The sequence below is a fragment of the Chrysemys picta genome, chromosome 16 (assembly GCF_011386835.1).
Source record: "Chrysemys picta bellii isolate R12L10 chromosome 16, ASM1138683v2, whole genome shotgun sequence".
In the NCBI taxonomy this organism is placed as follows: Eukaryota; Metazoa; Chordata; order Testudines; family Emydidae; genus Chrysemys; species Chrysemys picta.
Window position 1 is genome coordinate 16,822,797 of NC_088806.1, and position 22,201 is coordinate 16,844,997.

Genomic DNA, 22,201 nt, shown 5'->3' on the forward strand with positions numbered 1-22,201 from the left:
TCTCTCTCTCTCTCTCTCTCCCTCTCTCACCCGCACGCCTGCCCAGCCACTCCCTGTGGTGATTTACGTGTGTACCGGCTGCTCTGGGCACCTGAACCAACCTGCCTGAGCTGCTGGGGAGGAGCTCGTGACTGCTCTTGTGGCCTCCCTTTGCTTCCCTATCAGAAGTCATTTTTCTGCAAAGAAATCTGCAGGGGACATGAATTCTGCGCATGCACAGTGACGCAGAATTCCCCCAGGAGTAACATCTATTTTTGTGCTTTATAATGTTTAAAAAGTCCTGCTAGAGGGCATCAGTAGGAGGGTTAATGGAAACCTTGGAGGGGATGCAGAGGCAACAGGAGTGCAGTATGTGCATGCAATGGATTATTGTGCCATATTGCAGCAGGGACCCAAACGGCTGCCTATTGCACTGCCAGGATCTGATCAGCAAGATCAGTCGAGGTACTAATTCCCTCCCATTTGTCAGCAACAGTCCTTACCATTCGGATCGGAAGCTGTCACTGTGCAGTGGCTATGTGAAGATTCAGAGTCTAGTAAGCCTCTCTTTACTAGAATATGGATGACTTATGGGACCTTAATCTCGTCAGCTTCCTACACCGACATCTCATTAAAATTTCACAGAGGAAAATGTAAGTAGGGTAAATAATGAACTCGGCAAGGAGAAATCTTCCAACCCTCCAGCCCTTTTTGGCAGTTTATGTCCCACTTTCACAGAGTAAAAATGATTTTTTTTTTTTAAGGAAATTCTACCTATAAGGAAATGAGGCCCGTGATGTATCAGCCACCTTGCTCCCTGAAGAGCTTCAGAAACTGCAACATAGACTTCTCCTTGACAAGGCTCTGCAGCTTTCTCTTTGCCTTCCCAGATTTGTTACATGCTGCTCCAGGCTTCAGAAATCAATGGCATCTAATCACTTGATTCTAGTCTCTCTGCTGCACAGTTGGTGCTGGTAGTGTGGGTGGTCCTTCTTGGTGTCTAGCAAATTGCTGTGTGGTCTTGGTAGCTGCATTTGTAGACCAATCACTTTAGCTGACCCAGCTCAGAGTTTCTCTTTCAATTTCAAGTGTGGAGATGGTCCGAATCGACCATGTCATGTGAACAACGGACTTCCCCAAGGACCTGTACTGGCGCCGATGCTCTTTAATATACATGCAGCTGATCTGCTGCCCATCTTGGCAACTCAATTAATGCATTCTGATGACATCTGCCTGGAAGTCGCCAGAAGGAGCTTTGAGGAGCCAGAGTCCTGCCTGTCATCTGAACTTGACCCCTTGGCCAAGTACTTTTCAAAGTGGTGACTTAAACTAAATGTACTAAAGACTGTGCCATTTTGTTTCCATCTCATCACCTCATCTCATTGGCAGCTGCGGGTCCTTCTGAGCAACCAGCCGATCATTTTTGAACCGTATCCTACTTATTTGGGGATAAAGCTTGACCAGGCTCTGTCCTTTTGACGACACATCAAGAAGACAGGTGGTAAAATCCAGTTGAGAGTTGCACTCCTCTGTGGGTTTTGTGGCAACTCATGGGGTGTTAGCACTGCAATCTTATGGAAATCTACCAATGCCCTAATTATTGCACCTGCTGAATACAGTGTGGTAGTTTGGGGCTAGGCAAGGTGGGCTCAGCAATCAACTCTGCCATTTGGCTCATCATTGGTGCGACCCGGACAACCCGAGTTTCTAACCTTCTGGTCCTTGGTGGCATTGCTCCTTCAGTGATTAGGCGTAAAAACAGGGCCCTGGGCACATTATTGTGCACGGTCAGCCATCAAGACAGCTTATTTCGCAACTTCATCTCAAAGCCACACCTAAAACACCAGCTAAAGTCAAAATGCCTCTTCTCTGAAATTGTTGAGCCTGTCAGACGGCACATCATACAGAACCTTTCTAAGGAACAGTGCAGCAAGTGGTGCAGAACTTTATTTTGGATTGATGGCGCATTTCTTGGCAGACAACTCAGATCTTATCCCCTAGTCTCTCTGGATCAGCTCTCATATGTCCCTCAGAACAGCCATATGAACTGAAAGATCCTTCTTCATTACAACAGGATTTGTTGTGGTCACAGTGGTTTAACCTACATCTTTACTACTGGGGATTCTGCCCTGCCCTATGGAGCTCAAGGATAACAATATGCCATCTGGTTATGGACTGTCCTTTTTATCATTGTGAGAGTGGGTAGATAGGCTTGATGTCTCTGGATGCTGCTGCCATAATAGAGTGGCTACAGCACTTACCCAATATCTAATTCATTATTTGTGGCCGTTAGAAGCCAGATGCCAGAAGAAGTTGGAGAAATGAGCTGTCCCTTCAACAGAAGAAGACAGGGGTTCTACTGCTCTGGGATGTGTATCTGAGCCAGTTCTGGTAAGTCAGGGAGGGATGGAAGCTCAGAGTGTGAATGGGCAGTGAAGAAAGTGACTAGTGTGAACTGAAGTGGAGGAAAGATGCAGACGGCAGGGGAGGGATGTTCTTTGTAGCTTATTGCCCTTCTCTCCAGGCCTGAAGTCTTTGGTTTTCCATTCTTGTCATTATTTATCATTTGTCTGCTTTAACCACACTAAACATCTCTCGTCCCATCAGCAGGTGGTGTCCTGACCACATTTAAACCCACCCCCTTCAGGGGTCCAGTCAGCAATGCAATACAGCTTAATTTTGCACAGTACTTCTCATGCAAACTGTGTTCCAAAATATTCATGGGAGAAATGTGGGGGAAGAAACTACATGCTCTGAGCAAAGGTAAACATACATATATTAATATATATATTTCAAAATGAGATTGGAACTGAGGAGGAGAGATATGGGAAGGCTGCTCTTGACAACAGGAGCTGCGGAGAAGAAGGCTCTCACCCCAGCAATGGCCAGATTGCATAGTAGAACAGAGGGGGCAAAAGCGCTCGATTTGGCGTAGAAAATAAGGAAACAATGTACAGGGCTTCATTTTCCAAACTAGAAGGAAGAGCCATGCTTGAGTCAGGATTATTGCTGCTGTTCGTATTACTGTAGCATCTAACCACCCCAGTCATGGACCTAGGCACTATACAGGCACAGAACAAAAAGATGGTCTCTGCCCCAAAGATGATCATCCTTCCTATCAATCTCTCTTGATTCTTATAACAGTGGCTGACATCATAGTATTTAAGCAACTATGTCCTGTCCTCTACTCTAGCCTTTGTTTCACCACTATCCATAGAGACTGAAGTGACACTTTTTTCTTTTTTGATGGACAAGGAAGGACTGAAAGGTGTGTTTAACATTTTTGTTTTTACCAGAAACTCCTGACTTGTTTTCCCTATTTTGCTAGAGGTCTCCTTGGAGAACCTGGAGAAGTGGATTGGGAGCTTTCTTAGTCATTCACTGTTGTGGTTTTTTATCACGCTCATCACAGTAGTATATAAGTGCCATCCAGTAGTGCATTGAGCAATGTGACTACGCGTCTGTCACATGTTTGTTTTGTCACCCTTTCCCCAGAGGGAGAAGTGTGTTTATGTAAGAGAAGGCAGGTCAAAATGCCTTGCATTTGAGGTGAAAAGTGGCGAGGTTTGTGATGATCCTTGCTTTTCCATGGTCTTGGACTGCCCTTGGAGAAGGTTCTGCCTCCCCCACAGACGAGCTTTACTCTTATTATTGCAGGTTCCAGTTGTGCCAGAAGAGCAGAGTTGTTGACCATAGTCTTTGTCCCAGAGCTTTGGTTGTTTTTTTAGATACCTGGGGCCCAGGCCCTGGAGCGCTTTGAAAATAAGGACCAAGACCTTGAACTTGATTTGTAATTCTATGGGAAATCAGTGTAGAGAGCGGAGGATGGGTTTGATATGTCTGAGGGAGCCTGCGTTGCTGAAGAGATGCACTGAAACATTCCTAACTAGCTGGAGTTTCCTAAGCGGTGAAGGCTTCATGATCAGGTACACGGCACTGCTGTAATCAAACTGAGAGGGGACAAAGGTCTTCATCCACCAGGATAGGATGTTTCCTGGCCAAGCAGAGGTGGTAGAAAGCATTACTCATGGATGCTGCTACGTGAGAGCTCAGCATCAGCAAGGGATACAAGAGTACTGCTAGAATACAGACCGAATTGACCAATTGTGGGTATGTATCTTCAACCAACAGAGATTGCACTGTGGGTGCAAGCTCTTCACAGTACTTTCCTATGCCCACCACAGTCATCTCTGTCTTGCCTGGGTTCCGCTTCTGCCAGCTGTTCTTCGTTCGAGAGCTGATTCCATCCAATAATTAGGCCGTTTTGGGGGCAGTGGTGTGGAGGTCTTTGGTGAAGGATTAGTAAAGCTGTGTATTATCTACATATTGCTGGCTCTTGAGTCCATGTAGACTGACCAGTTCATCTAGTGAGGTTGAAAAGAACTAGAGGGGAAATGACATCTCTTCTCCCGTGTTTCCAGCGTGTTTGAGTAAAACTGTGTTTACAAGACAAAAAAAAAACAAAAAACTGTGTGCTCTACACTCAGAATAAATCCATTCCTGTCTCAGTCGTGTTTCACTTCCTTGCTATTTGTGGGATCCTCATCCTGTTAGTTCTGCCATCATCCAGCGAGTTTTCTGGGAAAACTGGAGTTGGCAAGACTTGAATTTCTTATGCAAAAAAGAAGCAGAAAAAACCCCTTTCCAGGCCTCCTTTTTTTCAGCACAAAGAAGAAAATGGGATTGTGTCCTCTTTTTACTTTCTTCTCAGGCCACCTGTGTATCATTGTCCATCAGGAAAGAGACACCGATATGTAAAGTGGGAAATTCATTTGAAAATACTTTGGTTACAGTTAGCTTTTGAGTCACCCGATGAACGCTATTTTGTTGGAGTCAGACCTTGTTCGAGACACTGGCTGTAGGGGGCAGTGGGGACTTGCTGTTGGAGAATGTTAACCAGTTTCCTACATCCATGAGTGGCTTAATAATCAGAAGAGAAATGGTTTTTAACTTCTAAAAATCAAAAGCAGTTTCCATGAGTGTTTTAAACCAATCATTGGTCTTGAGAGAAATCATTTAGCACTAAACCTTTGTGATCCATCTACATAGATCTGTGGAGACAAACATTAAATATTCTTTTAGTGTGCTTCGAAAACTGGGTCGAATTGATTTCCCTAAAACCAGTACTCTCTGTGTACTGCTGGTTTAAACAAGTTCCCTGCCACACATTAATGCCTGTTCAACAATTTTCTCTTTCTCATTCAATAGGCAACTTACTGTAAGTTGGAAAGTTTGAAATGCTGACAACACACAACCCATACTTCCCTAGCTAACTTTGCGGAATAATCGGAGAGCAGAGTTTGCTTTCACAGCAGAAGTAAGAGTTTCTCATGCCAAAGGCTCCATGAGTAAAAGCCAGATCAATTAAGCTACGTATTTCTTAACTTTTTATTTGTGCTGGTCTGTTTGTTTAGTTGACATCTGGTTTCTTTTAAGTTACTATCCAGAGCCTGTCATTCATATTTTGTGGGACAGCATGACTATGCCAACTGTGCTTAGTAAGCAGTGTTTCCAAGTGCCAACAAGAAATGGTCTGATCTAGTCTAGCCACTGAAAGATGTTGCATTTTCTGGAAAATCTACAGTGTTTACGTGAATGGCACCTGGAAGCACAGTTTGTAGTTCAAGGTCTTTCCTTATGAACCCTGTTTTGGAGGATGTTCTAGTTAGCTATGCATAGCTATGCATTTTAATGATTAGCAAGTTCATGGTATCTGTCATTGTGTGTAGGAGAGTTGAGTGCTTCTGCAACACATGGAGGGTGAAACTTACTACTGTAGTCTCCTGAGCTCCCTCACAGAAGTACACCAGTGATTCAAATTCTAGTGACCTCACTCTGCTGCTGAGCACATGGGGCAGAGAGGTTGCAGAGGAGAGTCTAGAAGCTAGGGAGAAAACGATTCAGTCATACAGGAAGTGATACTACTTCCTATAAATACCGGTGGTACCCTGTTTCAGGCTGCAGAAGCAGAAAATGCTTTCAAATGAGCTGCACCCCCATGGAAATCTCTTTACCTTCGAGGTGCTCTAGCACTTTCAAGTCTCTCTCCTTTTGTCAGTCAGCCCCTGTCCGGACCACACTACGTGCTGAAACGATTAGTAAAGTTTTCAGCAGCAATGCAGGATGGGAGGATAGAACCTGGAAACAAAGGAAGAATAAGGGAGAGAACAGATGAGGAAGAACAACCCAGAAAGGGGAGGTTGGACTCAGGAAAGATCTTACAAACCTATGCTCCTTGTTCCAGGGGTATTTCTAGATGTTGACAATACTCTTTCAAGTCCTCCATGGTCGGGGAACCAGCCACTTGAAAGATTTCTTCTCCCACCCCCAAATCCTTCCCAGGCATTACGGCAGTGGCTAAGTCATGGTAGTCCCTAGGTGTGTGGACAACTGAGGAGCAGAGGCTGAGAGACTTTGGTGGAGTCTCCTTAGCTGTGCAGCTTGCTCCGTGTGGCTGTCCATTAGAGTTAACGTGTTGGCCTTTTGAGAAGGCTAAATAGCAACCAAGCATTTGCCTGATAGGGTCTAAATTATGGAGGCATTTTTCTTTTTCTTGGTGAGTGGATAATTAGGGCAGCGTTTTCATTACAGGATATAAACTGGCCATCAGGAAGTTTAGACTTGAAATTAGAAGAAGGTTTCTAACCATCAGAGGAGAGAAGTTCTGGAACAGCCTTCCAAGGGGAGCAGTGGAGGCAAAAGACATATCTGGCTTCAAGACTAAGCTTGATAAGTTTATGGAGGGGATGGTATGGCCTAATTTTGGCAATTAATTGATCTTTGACTATTAGCGGTAAATATGCCCATTGGCTTGTGATGGGATGTTAGATGGGGTGGGATCTGAGTTACTACAGAGAATTCTTTCCTGAGTGTCTGGCTGGTGAGTCTTGCCCACATGCTCAGGGTTTAGCTGATGGTCGGGAAGGAATTTTCCTCCAGAGCAGATTGGCAGTGCCTCTGGTTTTTTTTCCCCTTCCTCTGTAGCGTGGGGCACGGGTCACTTGCTGGAGGATTCTCTGCACCTTGAAGTCTTTAAACCACAAGTTGAGGACTTAAATAGCTCAGACATAGGTCAGGGGTTTGTTACAAGAGTGTGTGGGTGAGATTCTGTGGCCTGCATTATACAGGAGATCAAACTAGAAGATCATAATGGTCCCTTCTGACCTTAAAGTCTATGAAAGGGCTCGATGCAGAGTAGGTTAAAGCTGGATACTTAGCTGAGAGAACTATACAAATGTGTTCATAAGTCAGAGAGAACTGCCCTGAGCATAACAGAGATGGGGATTTTGTGTCATATATGGAGATATACCTCTCTCATAGAACTGGAAGGTTATCGAGTCCAGCCCCCTGCCTTCACTAGCAGGACCAAGTACTGATTTTGCCCTAGATCCCTAAGTGGCCCCCTCAAGATTGAGCTCACAACCCTGGGTTTAGCAGGCCAATGCTCAAACCACTGAGCTATCCAAGGAACATGTTGTTGACTGTGTCCACTACTGCTTTTTGCTGGTTATTGAAGTGAATACCTGAAGGTTAAATGAGAGCAAGTGTAGGACAGAAAAGAAGCAGAGAGATAAGGGTCCTGGGGAAGATTGCAGACTTGTCATTAAAATTTTCCATTGCTATTTCTGTGGCATCCTAGCTGGGCAGGGTACTTTTCAGGAACAGTGTTAATTTACTTAAAAGAATAGGCAATATTGTCAATTAGGAGCCAAACAACCGCCGCTTCCATTTCTCTTTGTTAAGGGAAAACTTGTGGATTGTCACTTGATCCCATCCAAAGCAAAGTGTCAAGCCCTGCAGGCATCTTGCCCTAATTCAAACCCTGAATACATTTCAATTTGTTAGAGAGCTTACCTCATTAATACTGCTGTCTGTGTGCTTGGGTAGAATGCGAGAAGAGTGGACAAGGCTTCTCTGCTCCAGCTGGCTCAGTTGGGACTCTCCATAGTGTGCTCCTTTTAAATTTGCATTGGATTGAAATTTCTAGCACTTAGCTAGATATGAATTTCTAAAGTGTCTTGGAGAGAGTGTACGGGAGACTGCAGTATTGTGTGTGTGTGGGGGGGGGATAGAGGGGATGTTGCTAAAGAGCTAGAATACTAAACACATCTGAAACTGGAATGCTGCAATATCTGTGTTAGCTTTTTTTGGTCATAATGGGTCCTTTTTCAGAAGGAGCTGCTAACTGTCTGAGTAGGGTCACTTACTACTTTAATTAAGCAAGGTAAAAAGCTAAGACAAAAAACTATCCTGACATGACACTCTGGGTTTGAGTTAAAGCCAGGCAAGATATGGACTCCATCGAAGTGCAAGTTGTCCTTGTACTTTATATTCCACCTTCATTGTGTCTCAGCATCTTAGTGTAGCCAAGCCCTGTCCTATGTTGGACGTTGCAACAAACAGCTGGACATCTGGAGCTTTGCAGCATCTTGCATCCACGCATGACAGCTGTTCCAGGGGGGTTGCCATCATTGATTATACAGGTTTGTTGCAACCCCGGTCGTGAAGACATCAGCTCTGGTCCAGCTGAATCAGTGCATGCTACAGTGGCTTCTAGCCAGCGTAGATGGGACGCCTCACTCAGTGCAGTTGTATCAGTTGAACAAGATTTCATAAAAATAGATGCTTGCAGAGTCCCAGCATGCACTGGAATAAGCACAGCTACAAGGCACCCAGTGTGTGGATGCACCAGAATGATTCCATGGGACCTGATCACCCATTTCCAGGATGAGCTGCCCAGGTAGCCATTTTGTGCAATCAGAGTACCTGCAGTGGCTCTCCTGTATGGCTCCTGTTTGCTTCTCTCAGGGCTTGGCTACACTTGCGAGTTAGAGCGCATTAAAGCAGCCCTGGGCACCCTAGCTCACTACCCATCCACACTGGCAAGGCACGTAGAGCGCTCTGACTCCAGGGCCGGAGTGCTCCTGGTACTCCACCTCAGCGAGAAGATTAACGCTTGGGGCACATTGGCTGAAACGCTCTGGCATCAGTGTGAGCCAGGTGTTGCATTGCTGCATTCTAATCAGCCTCCGGAAACGTCCCATAATCCCCTTAAGTCAAGTGGCCACTCTTGTCATTGTTTTGGAATCGCTTCAGGAATGCGGATATGCCCTTGAAAGCTCCATTTCTGACAGCGGGCTGCTTATCAGCTCCGAGACAAAGCAACCATTACTGTGGAATGCTGTGTGTGAGAGAGAGAGGTGTGGGGGAGGGTCTGCTGCTGTCTGAACTTACAAGACAGCATGCTGACATGCTCTCAGCCCTCCCAAAACCCACTCTCTCTCCCACCACATACACACAACACATTCCCTGTCACACTGCCCCCTTTTCCCCCCCCCACATTTGAAAAGCACGTTGCAGCCACATGCGTGCTGGGATAGCTACCACAATGCACTGCTCTCTGTGGCCGTTGCAAGAGCTGCTAATGTGGCCACGCCAGTGCGCTTGCAGTTGTCGGTGTGGACAGATTGCAGCGCTTTCCCCACTGCGCTCTACGAAGGCCGGTTTAACTCAAAGCGCTCTACATCTGCAAGTGTAGCCATGCCCTCAAGTTTTGTCTACACCAGAGGTTTTTAACTCCATTTAACTGTCATTTAGGAGTTGTTCCAGGATAAATCACAAACATTTGTGGAGTCTTCACACTAGCATGTATAAGCAAGTTAGTTAATTCAATTTAAAAAACCTCTAGTTCAGACAATCCCCCAGGCCCTGATGAGAGCTCAGAACCACAGGCTGAGCAGAGGCTAGAGTGACTCATTTAACTCATCAGCTCTTTTAGGTTTCAGTCATAAATACCATTTCAGTATGGATCTAGTTTCTCAGGAACTGTATCATTTTTAAAGGAAGAACCAGTGTAGCTGGTCACCAACGATTGGAAAGACTTAGCAGTTTAGTGGTTAGCGTTGCCTCACTGATGTCTGTACAGAGGACCATGGCTGTGGCTAGGTAAAGCTGTTCAATGTGAATCAAGTTGATCTCTCGCATAGCAAATCTGAAGTGCCAGGCACCTAACTGAAGTCAGGGTCTGAACTTGGTCTGTATTAAAACAGCTTCTCTTGCTTTAGTCATGTACATTAATTAGTGGTCTCAGGATGTTCCGGGATAGATGAGACCTTTAGAAGTAAAATGATCATTAGTGAACCACAGTCTGCCTTCCGCTTTCTTTCATAACACTGCTCTACAGCCAAAATGCTTCTGAAATAAATGTAGTCAAACTTTACTAATTCTGGGTCACTGAGAACGAAAATGTTGCTTAAAATTGTTGATTGGCTCTAGTTTTCAAGATATGCTATTGGGTCAGTATATACGACCCTTGACTTGGGAATGACGGAGGATAAGTGACTTATAAAGGGAAGGGATCTCAATTTAAACCAGAAATGACTAAAATACATCTTTTAATGGATCTATGAATAAATCTATGACTGGGTTTGGATAGTACTTGTTTTTTAGGCAAAACAATGAACGATGCAATCTGAAGCTGGTATTGCGTCATACATGATATGAATTACATCATGTTATTCCTAGAAGTCATGGATGATGCAATCATAACGAAGCTTACATCACTCTGCTGAACAAATTGCCCTATATCAGCTCTAGAAATCATACAGTGTCGTGCTCTCTTATTTGTCAGTGTTTGATTTTGCAAAGGGACACATTTCTGTGTAGCCAAAGTGAGCAGAGATGCCTCGTACTTGTGTGAACAGTGCAGATAACTTCTGCTATGTTTGTGGTGAAGTGACTTTTGCATCACAAAAGTGCAGTATAACCATTATGGTTAAGAAAGCCTATCACCTTTATTTTGGCTGCAAAACTGGAGATCAGGACAAGAGGTGGGCCCCACACATATGCTGCAACACTTGTGCAACAAATCTTCGCCAGTGGTTGAACAGGAAAAGGAAATCTATGCCTTTTGCAGTGCCAATGATTTGGAGAGAGCCAACAGATCATACCAGCAATTGTTACTTCTGCATGGTGCCTCCAGTTGGGAAAGGTGTGTCAAAGAAGAAAAAGTGGACTGTGCATTATCCAAACATTCCATCAGCTATACGCCCAGTACCCCATGGAGAAGGACTGCTGGTTCCTGATGCACCAGAATCATTCGCACTTGAGTCAGATGAGGAAGAGGAAGAGGATGAAACTTCTGGTCTAGAACCATCAATGTCACAGGACCCACATTTTCTCCCATCCTCCTCCTCTGAACCACACCTCGTAACACAAGGTGAACTGAATGACCTTGTCAGGGATTTGGAACTACCCAAGAGTAAGGCAGAGCTGTTGGGCTCCGGACTACAGCAGTGGAATCTCCTGGCAGGTGATGTTAGGGTTTCCATGTTCCGTGACCATCAAAAGGATCTTGTCCCATTCTTCTTCATGGAAGGTGATCTTGTAGCCTGCAACAACATTGATGGTGTGATGGCAGCCCTCAACATCATTCACGATTCAGATGAGTGGAGACTGTTCACTGATTCATCGAAGACGAGTCTTAAAGCTGTTTTACTTCGAGATGATGCATTTGACCATGCACTGCGTGGCAAGGAAAAGACGGCATGGAAAGCTTTCCAGTTAGTGGCAATAAATTTTTCTCAGAAACAACAAGGCAGACAACTACAGGTTGTTGGTGGAAAACCTCCTCAAGGCATACAAAAGCCTTGGTTGCAACATGTCACTAAAGATACATTTTTTGCACTCTCATCTAGATTTTTTTCCACCGAACTGCGGAGCAGTGAGCAACGAGCACGGCGAGCGATTTCAGCAGGACATTGCAACAATGGAGAAACGCTATCAGGGCAAATGGAGCCCATCAATGCTTGCAGACTATTGCTGGACAGTAACAAGAGATGCTCCATTTAATGAATACAAGAGACAAGCCAAGAAGCGCCGAGTAGACACTGAATAGGACTAAACTATGCACAGAATAGTTTTTTGCCTTTTGTTTCATAATAAATTTTATTTATATAACCTTTTTGCTGATTTTTAAAGTGTTCCATAAACAGGACAGGTGAAATATTATCATGTAAAGCAACCCCTAAACACATGAAAAGACCTAGGTTTACAATTTATGATTAAAACTCTACTATCTACACAATATACATAGACATAAAATGTAAAAACTTAAATATCTTAGAAACAGTAGCCAATCAGTTGTTTTAATTGTCATATTTGAATTCAGCACATCAAAATACATAATAAATAGCACATTTTATCTCTGAAGCAGACGACTTCTCAAAAATTGTAGACCAGTGTAATCTTTAATTCTCGACCACTGTTGTACCTTAAGGGTTTATTTTTCCTTTCCTCTGCACTGGGTTCTAGAAATGTATAAAGTACATTAAGCTGCAATCTCCACTGAAAGCAACAACTCAGAAACTGTAGATTTAACGGTGCCTATTTCTTGTTGTCGAGTTTTTGATTAAATGTCTAGCCACAAATGGTGTGCAGCCCTCAGCACTGGAAAGCCCAGGCTTAAGGAGGAACTCGGCAAAAAATGCTGGAGCACTTACTTTCCAGACTACATGAGAAATAGTAGTCTCCAGGAACCAAGTCTGCCACGGCTTGAATCTGTACCCTTTTTTTGAAGGCAAGAAATTGAGATGCAGAAGTCTCTCCTGGCAACTCTGAATTTTTCAGAATGTTTTTGTCTGCATTGCTGTGGTGCTGCTAATGTGTGTGTTTTATTTTAACCTGCCTCGTTTTGAGGGGGATTAGGCAAAGTCATGGTCTTGTCTTTTGCTCTTACCTCATCCAGAGAAGTGCAAAGACCCTGTCTCCCAGCTTGTGCAGCTCTGACCTAAAAAATGTTAAATCCTGGCTTTAAGGACAAATAGATATTTATGTTATCCAGGCCTTAGACATATATATATATTTACACAAAGCACAGTCACCATGTATACATTGAGCTTTCTAACTGAGGCTCTCCAAATGCTTCACGATGGATAAATCTCTTAGACTCCATGAGCATGGCAGCTATGGTATTTAACCCCATTTTACATATGGGGAAACAGAATCATTTTGTGTCCCGAAGCCTTACCCACCATTATGCGGTCAGTGGTTAGCAAAGCAATGTTAGAGCCGTAATTAAAACTCAGGGTCTCCCTAATCCCCGTTCTGTACCCGTGTCACTAAACCATATTGCCTTCCTGATGTATAAAATGCTCAGCGTACATCTTGAAGCCTAAATCTGAATTGACAGGTACTGTGCAGTATTTGTGGAGGTGATCCATGCTGAAAAAGTAAATGTGGGAGAGAGGACCCTTTAGGCTGGATAAAAGATTTTCATTTGAAATGTCCTTGATTGCTTGCTAGGCCCCCCCCACACACACCTCTTTTGTTTAAAATGGATGGTTTTAAACCAGATGGTTGTTCAAGGTTTTGTTTTTCCATCTCCCACATTAAACTTTAGAGCTGCTTTCCATAACAATGCAAGTTTCACAGCAAGAGGATTTATCACACACTTAAAGTTACAGTAGGTTCTGTGCTGCACGCTGAATCCCCAACTAAAGAGCTTAAAAGCAGGGCTTTTTAAATGTCTTTGTTGTTGTAATGCTATGGTTGGATTCATTGCTGAGGTCAGAGCTGTCAGGCTGCAGGGGTAGAAGGCTATATCCCCTATCCTGCCGTGGAAAGTACATGCCAAGAACTTTAATCTCAAAATTAAACAAATTGTTTTTCCATTGTTAGCTATAAACTCTTTCTAAACACTGTCCACATGTCAGCTGGATCTAGGAACAAGTAATTGAATCACTGAAGCTTCCTTTCTCTGAGCCTTCCCTTCAGTTGTATTGAGAGCTTTTCTGGTTTTCTTTGGACACCATCCCTCTCCATGACAAGTTGTCTCTTCACGATCATACAGGAGGTCTCATCCTCTGGGCCTGATTGCCCTCTATGCTTCCGTGCTTGGGAGGAAACCAGATTGGATGCATCTCTGGTGGGGAGCATGTAAACGGTGAGGCACTGGCTTTGCATCTTGCATTCATTCGCCTGGGGATCTGGCAGGAGAACCTCTGCCAGAGCTCTGCAGGGAGAGAATGAGCAAGGGAGCCGTACTCCATGACGCATCCCCTGTCTCTGGTACGGAGTATCCAAGTGCGTATCTGTACCAAAGCTAATGCTGGTAGTAGCAGCACTAACTTAGGCTCTGCCCTTCCATCTTCCTGGGAGTGTGGAGCTGGTTGGTCAACAGGAAGCCGACTGCTACGGAGGAGGGGATGGTCCAGCTGCTGTGTGTAGAGATCCACACCGAACTCAAAGCCATCTCTGACTTAAGACTGAGGCCCTAGGATGGGAGTGGCTTCAGAAGAGCCAAGTATGATTAATTGTATAGTGTAAGTTCATGTGGTGCTTTAAACAACTCAAATGACAGGCCGTCAGTCTAACTCGGATGTAACAGGGTGGTACAAAGTGGGAGTTCTGATGGCGAGCGGTCAGGAGATAATCAGATTGTCGTACATGCATCTCGTCAGCTCTTTCATGTGTATCGAATATAGGAAAGTTTGGAGCCAATGTTGGGAGCCATGGCCAAGGATGGGGGTTGGCCCTGGGAGTCTGGCCAAAAGCTGTGAGTCACAAGGGAGGGATCTGAAGGAGAGTGAGCTGCATAGTTCGGGGGATCAGGGAGATTGTTCCAGGCTTTGTAGGGGGTATGAGAAAATCAAATTAATTAAAAAAACAATGAGATAAAGCTCAGCAGAACAAATAACAATGAGCACCTGGGCTGCAATGAAAATAGGCAAGGATAAGGGTATTGGAGAGAAATCCGTGTGCTTTAGAAAGGTATCCCCTTCTGCCTCTCCTGAGATCAGTTGCATAGAACCTCACCCTGTTGTCTAGCTCTGTTTCCAGCGGGGATTACAGACACAGCTTTCAGATTTAAAACAGCCTCAACCTTAAAGATTCAGCCTGGGGAATTCGCTTTGCTTCAGGAATGCTTCCAGTGCACCTTAGCAAGACAGCGTTTCCGGGGCCAGATAGTAACTAGCCAGAGACAGACACCAAAGATAGGGGAAGGGGAGAGGAAGCCCCCTGGGGCCCAGAAGCAGTGACCGAATTGGAAGCCCAGTGTTCTCTGCTCTCCTCTCTCCTGCCAAGATGTTATCCCTGGAAACTTGGCTAGCAGGTGACTGTTAAATCTGAAGGTTTCTTTTGTCCAGCCCCCGGCTCTGTCTAGCTGGTGTAAGAGGTAGAGGCACCACCACTCTGACTTGCTCTTCAGACACCCTCTTAGGAAGGGGGGTGGTTAACTCTTTAGTGTCTAGACTCTAGTTGCTCTGCTCCCTGCTCAGCCTGGATGAGATGGGGAGTGGACTGCTGAATTTCCAGAATTGTTTTGGCCTTGGGACCAACAATTCAAATGGGAGTTATGGACTGATAAGAGCAGATAGACCCATTCATGTGGTTTATTAAATAAAACAAAACATCCACAAGCCAGAGAACAAAAGACATGAAAAGTTATAGAAAGATTCTGACTCCAGGGACCCAGACTGCTTCAGACATCAGACAAAGATCTGCTCGGTGTGGGGTAGATATCCAGGTGCAAATGCAAGTCAGGCGTATCTAGTGCTGTTGGGTTCTACCCCTGTTTTCTTACGTGCTAGTGGTGGTTGCTTGGTGGTAATGACACAGCTTGGTAATGTTATTTAAAGTAGCCATTGTAATCTTGGTGTAAGGTGTCCGAATGCCAGCTCTGGAGATTGAACCTTCTTTCTGTGGGACAGGAGGCAGCCCAGGAAGTCAAGGCAAGGTTTTTAAAGATATATAGGCATCTAGTGGGATTTTCAAAAGCACCACAATGGGGAACTAGGCGCTCAGTGCGATTTTTCAGCCCTTGTTGTGGGAGTTAGGCTCCTAGATGCTTTTGAAAATCCCACTAGGTGCCTATCTGTGTCTTGAGGCACCTAAATACCTTTAAAAATCTGGCCCAGGCTGCCTTTCATGCTGCTAATGTGTCTCGTCCCTGGTGGGGTGGGCCCACCTGTAGGTTTGGCAAGTAGTTCGGTCTCTATGGCCCACCCAGGCCTTTGGCTCTCTGAGGAGGCTGCCATTGGAGAGGCCAGATGTGGTGACTTTGGGATGTGGACACCCAAAGTGTGGTTTTGGGATGTGACTTTGGGATGTGGACACTAAGACCCCCCACCCATCCGCCAAGCTCATTGCTCATAGGCCACTGGACAGACATGAGGGGAGAGACAATTTCAGATGACTGCTGATCTGGGCCCTATTCTAGCTGAAGAGCAGCTCTACAATCCGTTGAAGTTCCCCCTTGGATTCTGTAGCCTGTGATGGGCACGCCTGAGCAGAGCCAGGCCAGCGTAGCTCTGAGTATGCACTCAAGCCAACCCTTACTAAAATTCACTGGGGTTTGGGCTTGAACTGTTTGTGCACCTGAAGGTGGGGGAAGCTCATTCAGAATTGCTCTGGCTTTCCCCAGCTCACTTCCCCAGTCGTCCGTGATCAGTTTGCGAAGGCACTCAGGGCATTTGTACTTTTTAGTGTGTAAATATGGAATAGTTTTTGAGTTACAGAAGTAGTGATAAATAAATCCGAGCTCAGGAGACCACAGCCTGGGTTTCTTTTCTCTGATTTAAAATCTGTTCAGTGACGTATAGTTTCACTACAATTTCCAGGCAGTTGTAAACCCTCAGCTTTGGGGAGAATGTGAAGGCATTGCCAAGTTTGAGCAAGGACTATTGATTGGCAAGCGGGCAGCATAAGGCAAAGAGGCTCCTCATTAAGCTAGAGAGGGAGCCGCAGGCACTGCTCCTACAGCCAGTGTCTTAGGCTAAAAAGTTTGGGATCCACTGGTGTAGCATCAATATTTGTGACTCTGTAGTGCTGTAGCCCAGTGTCGAAACAGATCACGAGTTCCTCTCCAATTCCATTCAAGTGTAGCCTGCAGGTGCTGGCTCTGGAAGGGCCAGGTTCACAAAAGGGAAGGGTAATTTACATCTGCCTTCCCTCTGGGAGGAGAGGGAGTTCCAGGCATTTATTCCACATCCCTTCCCATGTGGTTGAGGGTGGGCAGCTTTAGTGGGTCAGTGGTGTGTAAGATTTTACAGGTGCCCTGCTGTTTGAAGCTGGTACGGTGATGTGCAGAATGGGGCCATGCTGCAGCTGTTCAGGTCACGCCTCCTTTCGTTGTGCCCTAATGGAGTGGAGATGGTGACTACTCTCTGTTGCTGCACACTTCCCTCCCAGGTGGCCTTTGCACCTCCAGAGCTCCCTAGGTGGATTTCCACCAGCAAAAACCTGAGCTCAATCTGTCCAAAAGGAAAAATGAGGGATTCTGGACTGACCGCCACTTCCGGATACACGACTGTTTTCTGTGCAGCGCTGTTGTTTTAATTTTATTCATCTGATTGGGGACCATTTGAGAGCTGCTCCCTTGGAAGTGGTTGCCTAAATCCAGGCTGCTGCTTCTTTTGCAATTGTGTGTAAAAATACTTTCACCTGTGTGTTCCCTTCCAGCCTTCACTGGAAATATGGACTCTCTGTTTTATCAACTGATTATCTTCAGCATCCGGGTTCTGTGAACCTTTCTTGATGCAAATGAGCAGAATGAGCTCGAGGGCATAGTGCTCCTGTGTTATTTATGCAAATCTCCCACTACCTTGGAAGTAATTTCTTACATCTATTACCATGATGTTGATTAAAAATAAGAAACAATTTGTCAGTGACAGGACGTAATTTAGTTTTAGTCTCTCCGGATTGTAACGTTGTAAACATGTTTATTTCCAGAGATAAAAACCACAGTGGTGTACCCAGCCACCGAGAAACACCTTCAGAAATATCTGCGCCAAGAGGTGTATCTCATCCGCGAGACTGGGGAGGATTACAAGAACATTACGCTGCCCTTTATACAATCCCAGAGCTTCAGCATCCAGGTACGGTAGGTTCTTGCCTCTGTGGCCCAGTATTATCTGGGGCATCCAGGTGTTTTCCTAAGACTGTCTGTGAGGGTGAGCCTTTTGGGCAGTGGCATAATCCCCTAATTTCTAGTTTGTGTGGCACTGGCTGGTGAGTGTGAATAAATAAGACCAGATTCCAGTCTGGATGGGATTGGTGTAGATTTGGAGTAACTCCGAAATTAAGGAGGGGGAAAAGGTTGATACACCCAAGACCTTGCAGTACTGGTTGGCTGCTTGTCAGTTTGTCAGACATCATATGTTCAGCCCAGATTTGGTTGCCCTTGGCTTCTAATCCAGAGAATTTTTCCCTCGCTTGGTAGTTACCTTGAATTTGAAATTTCTGTATACTCTCTCTCTCTCAATAACTTCTGATGTCTCTTTCTCACCATCTTGCTAGCTGTGCATATGGGAGCACATATCGTTGATGATGTTTAAAATTGCAAAGTGTGAGACAAACTTAATGATGTTACAGCAGATGTCCCATCGTGCTCTTCAGATAAACAAACCAGAAATAAAAAGTTGTCTTCGAGCCAAATATCTACATGAAAACTTGAGTTTGTGGGAGTCTTAGGAGCAGAAGCAGCACTCTGGCAATCTGCTGCCTTTGTCAGGTTGCGCTGATATGCACGGGCGAGCTCTTGAAAATATCAGATCATGAGCTCCTCTACTCGCAGGATCAGATCCTGGCAGGCTCAGCTCAAGGGTAGATAAATTGTGATCTCTCCTCCCTTCTGGCCACCTTCCCCATTTTCCCTCTTATTACTCCCTCCTCCTTCACCTCCCATCATTGATACAAAAGTTTCTCATCTGTTCTCCTCCAACTTCTCCACCCGCCTCATTGATCCCATCCCATCTCCTGATCTCCCTAAACTCCACTCTCACCCCCAACCTCCACTTTAACCTCCCACTCCCCTCTGGTTCTTTCCCTTCACAGTGCACATATACACATTTTTCTCCCATCTTTCAAAAAACCAAACTACACCCTTAACCTCTCTTGCCTCTTCAGCTATTTCCATCTCCCTTCTACTGTTCATCTCCAAGCTCATTGAACATGCTGTCTGTAATTCCCTGTCTGGAGTTCCTCTCCTCCGATTCCAATCTAGGCCCTCTGCAATCCAGCTCCTTCCCTCTTCATCCCTCTAAGCAAACTTGCTAATGCCATCTTCCGGGCCAAAGCTCAGAACCAATATTCTATCCTCCTCCTCCTTGACTTGTCAGCTGTTTATGATACCATTGACATGCTTTTCTTCTTGATATTTTGTTCTCCTTTGGCTTTCTTGACTCTGTCCTCTCCCAGTTCTCCTTCTCTACTCCCCCCTTCAGTGTGTCCTTTGCAGGATCCTCCTCATCCCCCTCCAGCTTTCAGGTTCGGGGGAGGTTTCACAGGGCTCTGTCCTTGGTCTCTTCTCTTCTGCCTCTGCACCTGATCTCTGGGTAATCTCATCCGCAAACTTCAATTCAATTATTGTCTCTGTCGATGACTCTCACATCTGCTTCTCTGTGCTGGGTTTCTCTCCCTGTGTCTAAACTCAAACCTTGTCCTGTATCTCTGACATGTTCTTGTGGATGTTCAGCCGTCAGTTTAAGCTCAACGTAGCTAAATCCAAGCCCGGATCTACGCTACAAACTTATGTCGGTATAACTGTGTTGCTCAGGAATGTGGAAAATCCACACCCCTGAGCGCAGTTATTACTGACCTAACTCCCTGCGTAGACAGCACTATGTTGACAGGAGGGCTTCTCCCGTTGACACAGCTACCACCTCTTGGGGAGGTGGGGTCCCTACACCAATGGGAGAAACTCTACCATCAGTGTAAGTAGCATCTTCACTAAGCGCTACAGCACTGTAAGTGTTGATAAGCCCTGAGCTCTTAATCTTTCCCTCTAAGCCCTCTCCCTACCTCCTTTCATAGTCACCACGGACACCACCATCCTGCTCCCTGTCGCTCAAGACCAGAACTTAGGCCTCATCTTCATCTTAACCTGGATGTGAGGCTCTAGAGAGGGCTATGTGTAAATCTTGCCCATTCTGCCTGCATAATACTGGTGTAAACATTGCCCCTTTCTTTGCAAATATCCACGGCTTCCTCTTTCGCCAGCATACCAAACACAAACGACTTGTCTTCTCTCTAAGGCCCTTTCCTTAAAACTTTCCTTGCCTGTGATGCCAACAAAAAACTTGACAACGGTTAGGCTGCTGGTGTTCTGAAACCACTTCCCATCATACTGACTGATATTGCCTCACTGTTTCCTTGTACTCCCCTCTATGTGTCTGTATCCAGCTGTTGTCCCTTGTCCCTGACCTAAAGAGTTTACAGCCTATCTTCTTGTTCTGTGTTTGTACAGCGCCTAGCACTGTCGGGTCCTGATCTGTGCTCCCAGTGCAATAAGAAGAATAATTGAGTGCTTGAAGTTTACTGTGTCCGGCTCTTTCAGATGAGGCCCTAAACACCTGTGCTGTGGCTGGACAGTGAAATCCCCCTGACCCTTTTCAGGAGACAGGGTTTGCTGTGATGGCCTGTCCAAAATCTCTCATCATCCCTCCAGTGAGGTAGTTTGCTGCCTGGTGGGTTGTTGCCGCCCTCTGTTCGAGAGGTGGCTGCCTTTCGCGGTTCAGTTAAAGTTTTGGGGGATCTTTCGGAAAGAAAAGAGTTTCAGAAACGTGAGGCATTGTAATCCTTCTCCTTGATTTACTTCATCACAACACATTGTTAATCCTTTATGTTACTATTTCGAAACAAGCTCTTAACCTCCGAGTTTCTAACTTACTATTAGAATATTTTGTGTGGAAAAATTCAGTTCTGTGCTAGGATGATGGTCACCAGAGGCAGAGAAATACTCTCTTGAGTATCCACAAACCCACCACTTTGGATGGTTTCTGTCTCTTTAGATTTCTTTTTGTGTGTGTGTGTGTGTCACTTTGGAGCAAGGGGTTTGTTCTCCTTTCTTACTTGCCTTCTGACTGAACAACTCCACTTGCCATCACACTTCTGAGCTTCGCAGGGTCGAGGAAAACAGTTCGACTAGTCTGCTGGGACCAACTTATGCTGATTGCACAGAAGTAGGAGTAATTATTCCGGAAATGCAACATTGACTCTAATTAGGTAATATTTGCGTAGGGCTTTGAAAAGTGCATTAAAAGTGATGATAGTAATTAACTTCTGTCTAATCTGAACAGCAGCTGGTATAAAATCAAAACCAGCCCCCAATCGAAACGGTACCTAACCCTCTTTGCTGCAGCCTGCTTGTGTTTTCCTTTGTGAAGTTGCCTGGGCTGATTCTCGAAGAGGGAGTTGCATGCCTTGCTGTAGGACCACAGGTGAGGGTCCACTGAGCCAATACGTTAGAGAGAGGTTATTTCTAAAGCCGTGGTTCCCAAACGGGTTCGTGAACCCCTGGGGGTTTGCAAAATGTTACAGGGGGTTCTCGGGGGAAAAAATTCCCTTATGGTGGGCAGAGCTGTCCTTGGGGGCCCTGTGCAGCAAAGGGCCAGCAGCCCAGGGCCCTTGGACTTCCAAGAGCTAAGCAGATCAAAGCAAGTATATCGAGCACACTGAGAAGATTTAAACTTCAGGACTCCTTATAAGAAATGGAAAGGGAGGTAGATATTTTTTCCTTTTTTTTTAAATTAAATAGGCAGCTTGTTTTGTTTTTAAAATTATTATGAAGAACAAGTTTAAGCTTTGTTGTAAAGTGCGTTGTTTCCCTGGACTGCTCAAGACCTGAATGCTTGTGTAGGAGGAACTCTTTCAGTTGGCTTTTTAAATACCTTCTGCGCCGTTTCACATTGGATACTCCTTGGTGAAACATAGGAGCCTTGTCTTATAACAGGCTTATTCAAAGTGATACAAGCTACGAAAGTGAGATCTTGGAAGAGTGTTGCTGTTTTCATAATGTAATAAAAATACTGTAATAATTATTAATTATTAATAAATAGTGTGTAATAAGCATGACATAAAAACAAATGTTATATTTCCAAGATCACTGCTTTTATAAATTATACTCAGGTAAAGGAGAAAATCTCTGGAAATATTCATTTTTAGAAGGGGGTTCGCGAGACTTGACATTTTAGTGAACGGGGTTCACAGGTTGTTAAAGTTTGGGACCCACTGCTCTAAAGTGCTGATCTCTCATTGGGATGTTGGGGCTCTATCAGTGTTGTACCTGGTACCCAGGGCAGCCAGGGGTGTTGTCCACATTTCTCTACTACCCTACGCAGCACCGAAGCGGTTAAGAACAGGGTAGCTGTTGTGATGTTTGTTTTCTAATCATTTACAGCTGAACATGGTTGGGCTTCTTTGCATCTAGTGAGAGAGGCCACTT

The 22,201-nt window shown here is 45.1% G+C and overlaps 1 protein-coding gene across 1 annotated transcript in view; it reads left to right on the top strand.

The window, feature by feature from the left end:
* The window catches only part of DCPS (decapping enzyme, scavenger), a 55,371-nt gene that overhangs the window by 16,945 nt on the left and 16,225 nt on the right, over positions 1–22,201 (top strand). Inside the window, exon 3 of the mRNA XM_065569038.1 lies at positions 17,710–17,855. Within this exon, the coding sequence (XP_065425110.1) occupies positions 17,710–17,855 (146 nt within the window). The remainder of the gene's footprint in view (positions 1–17,709; positions 17,856–22,201) is intronic.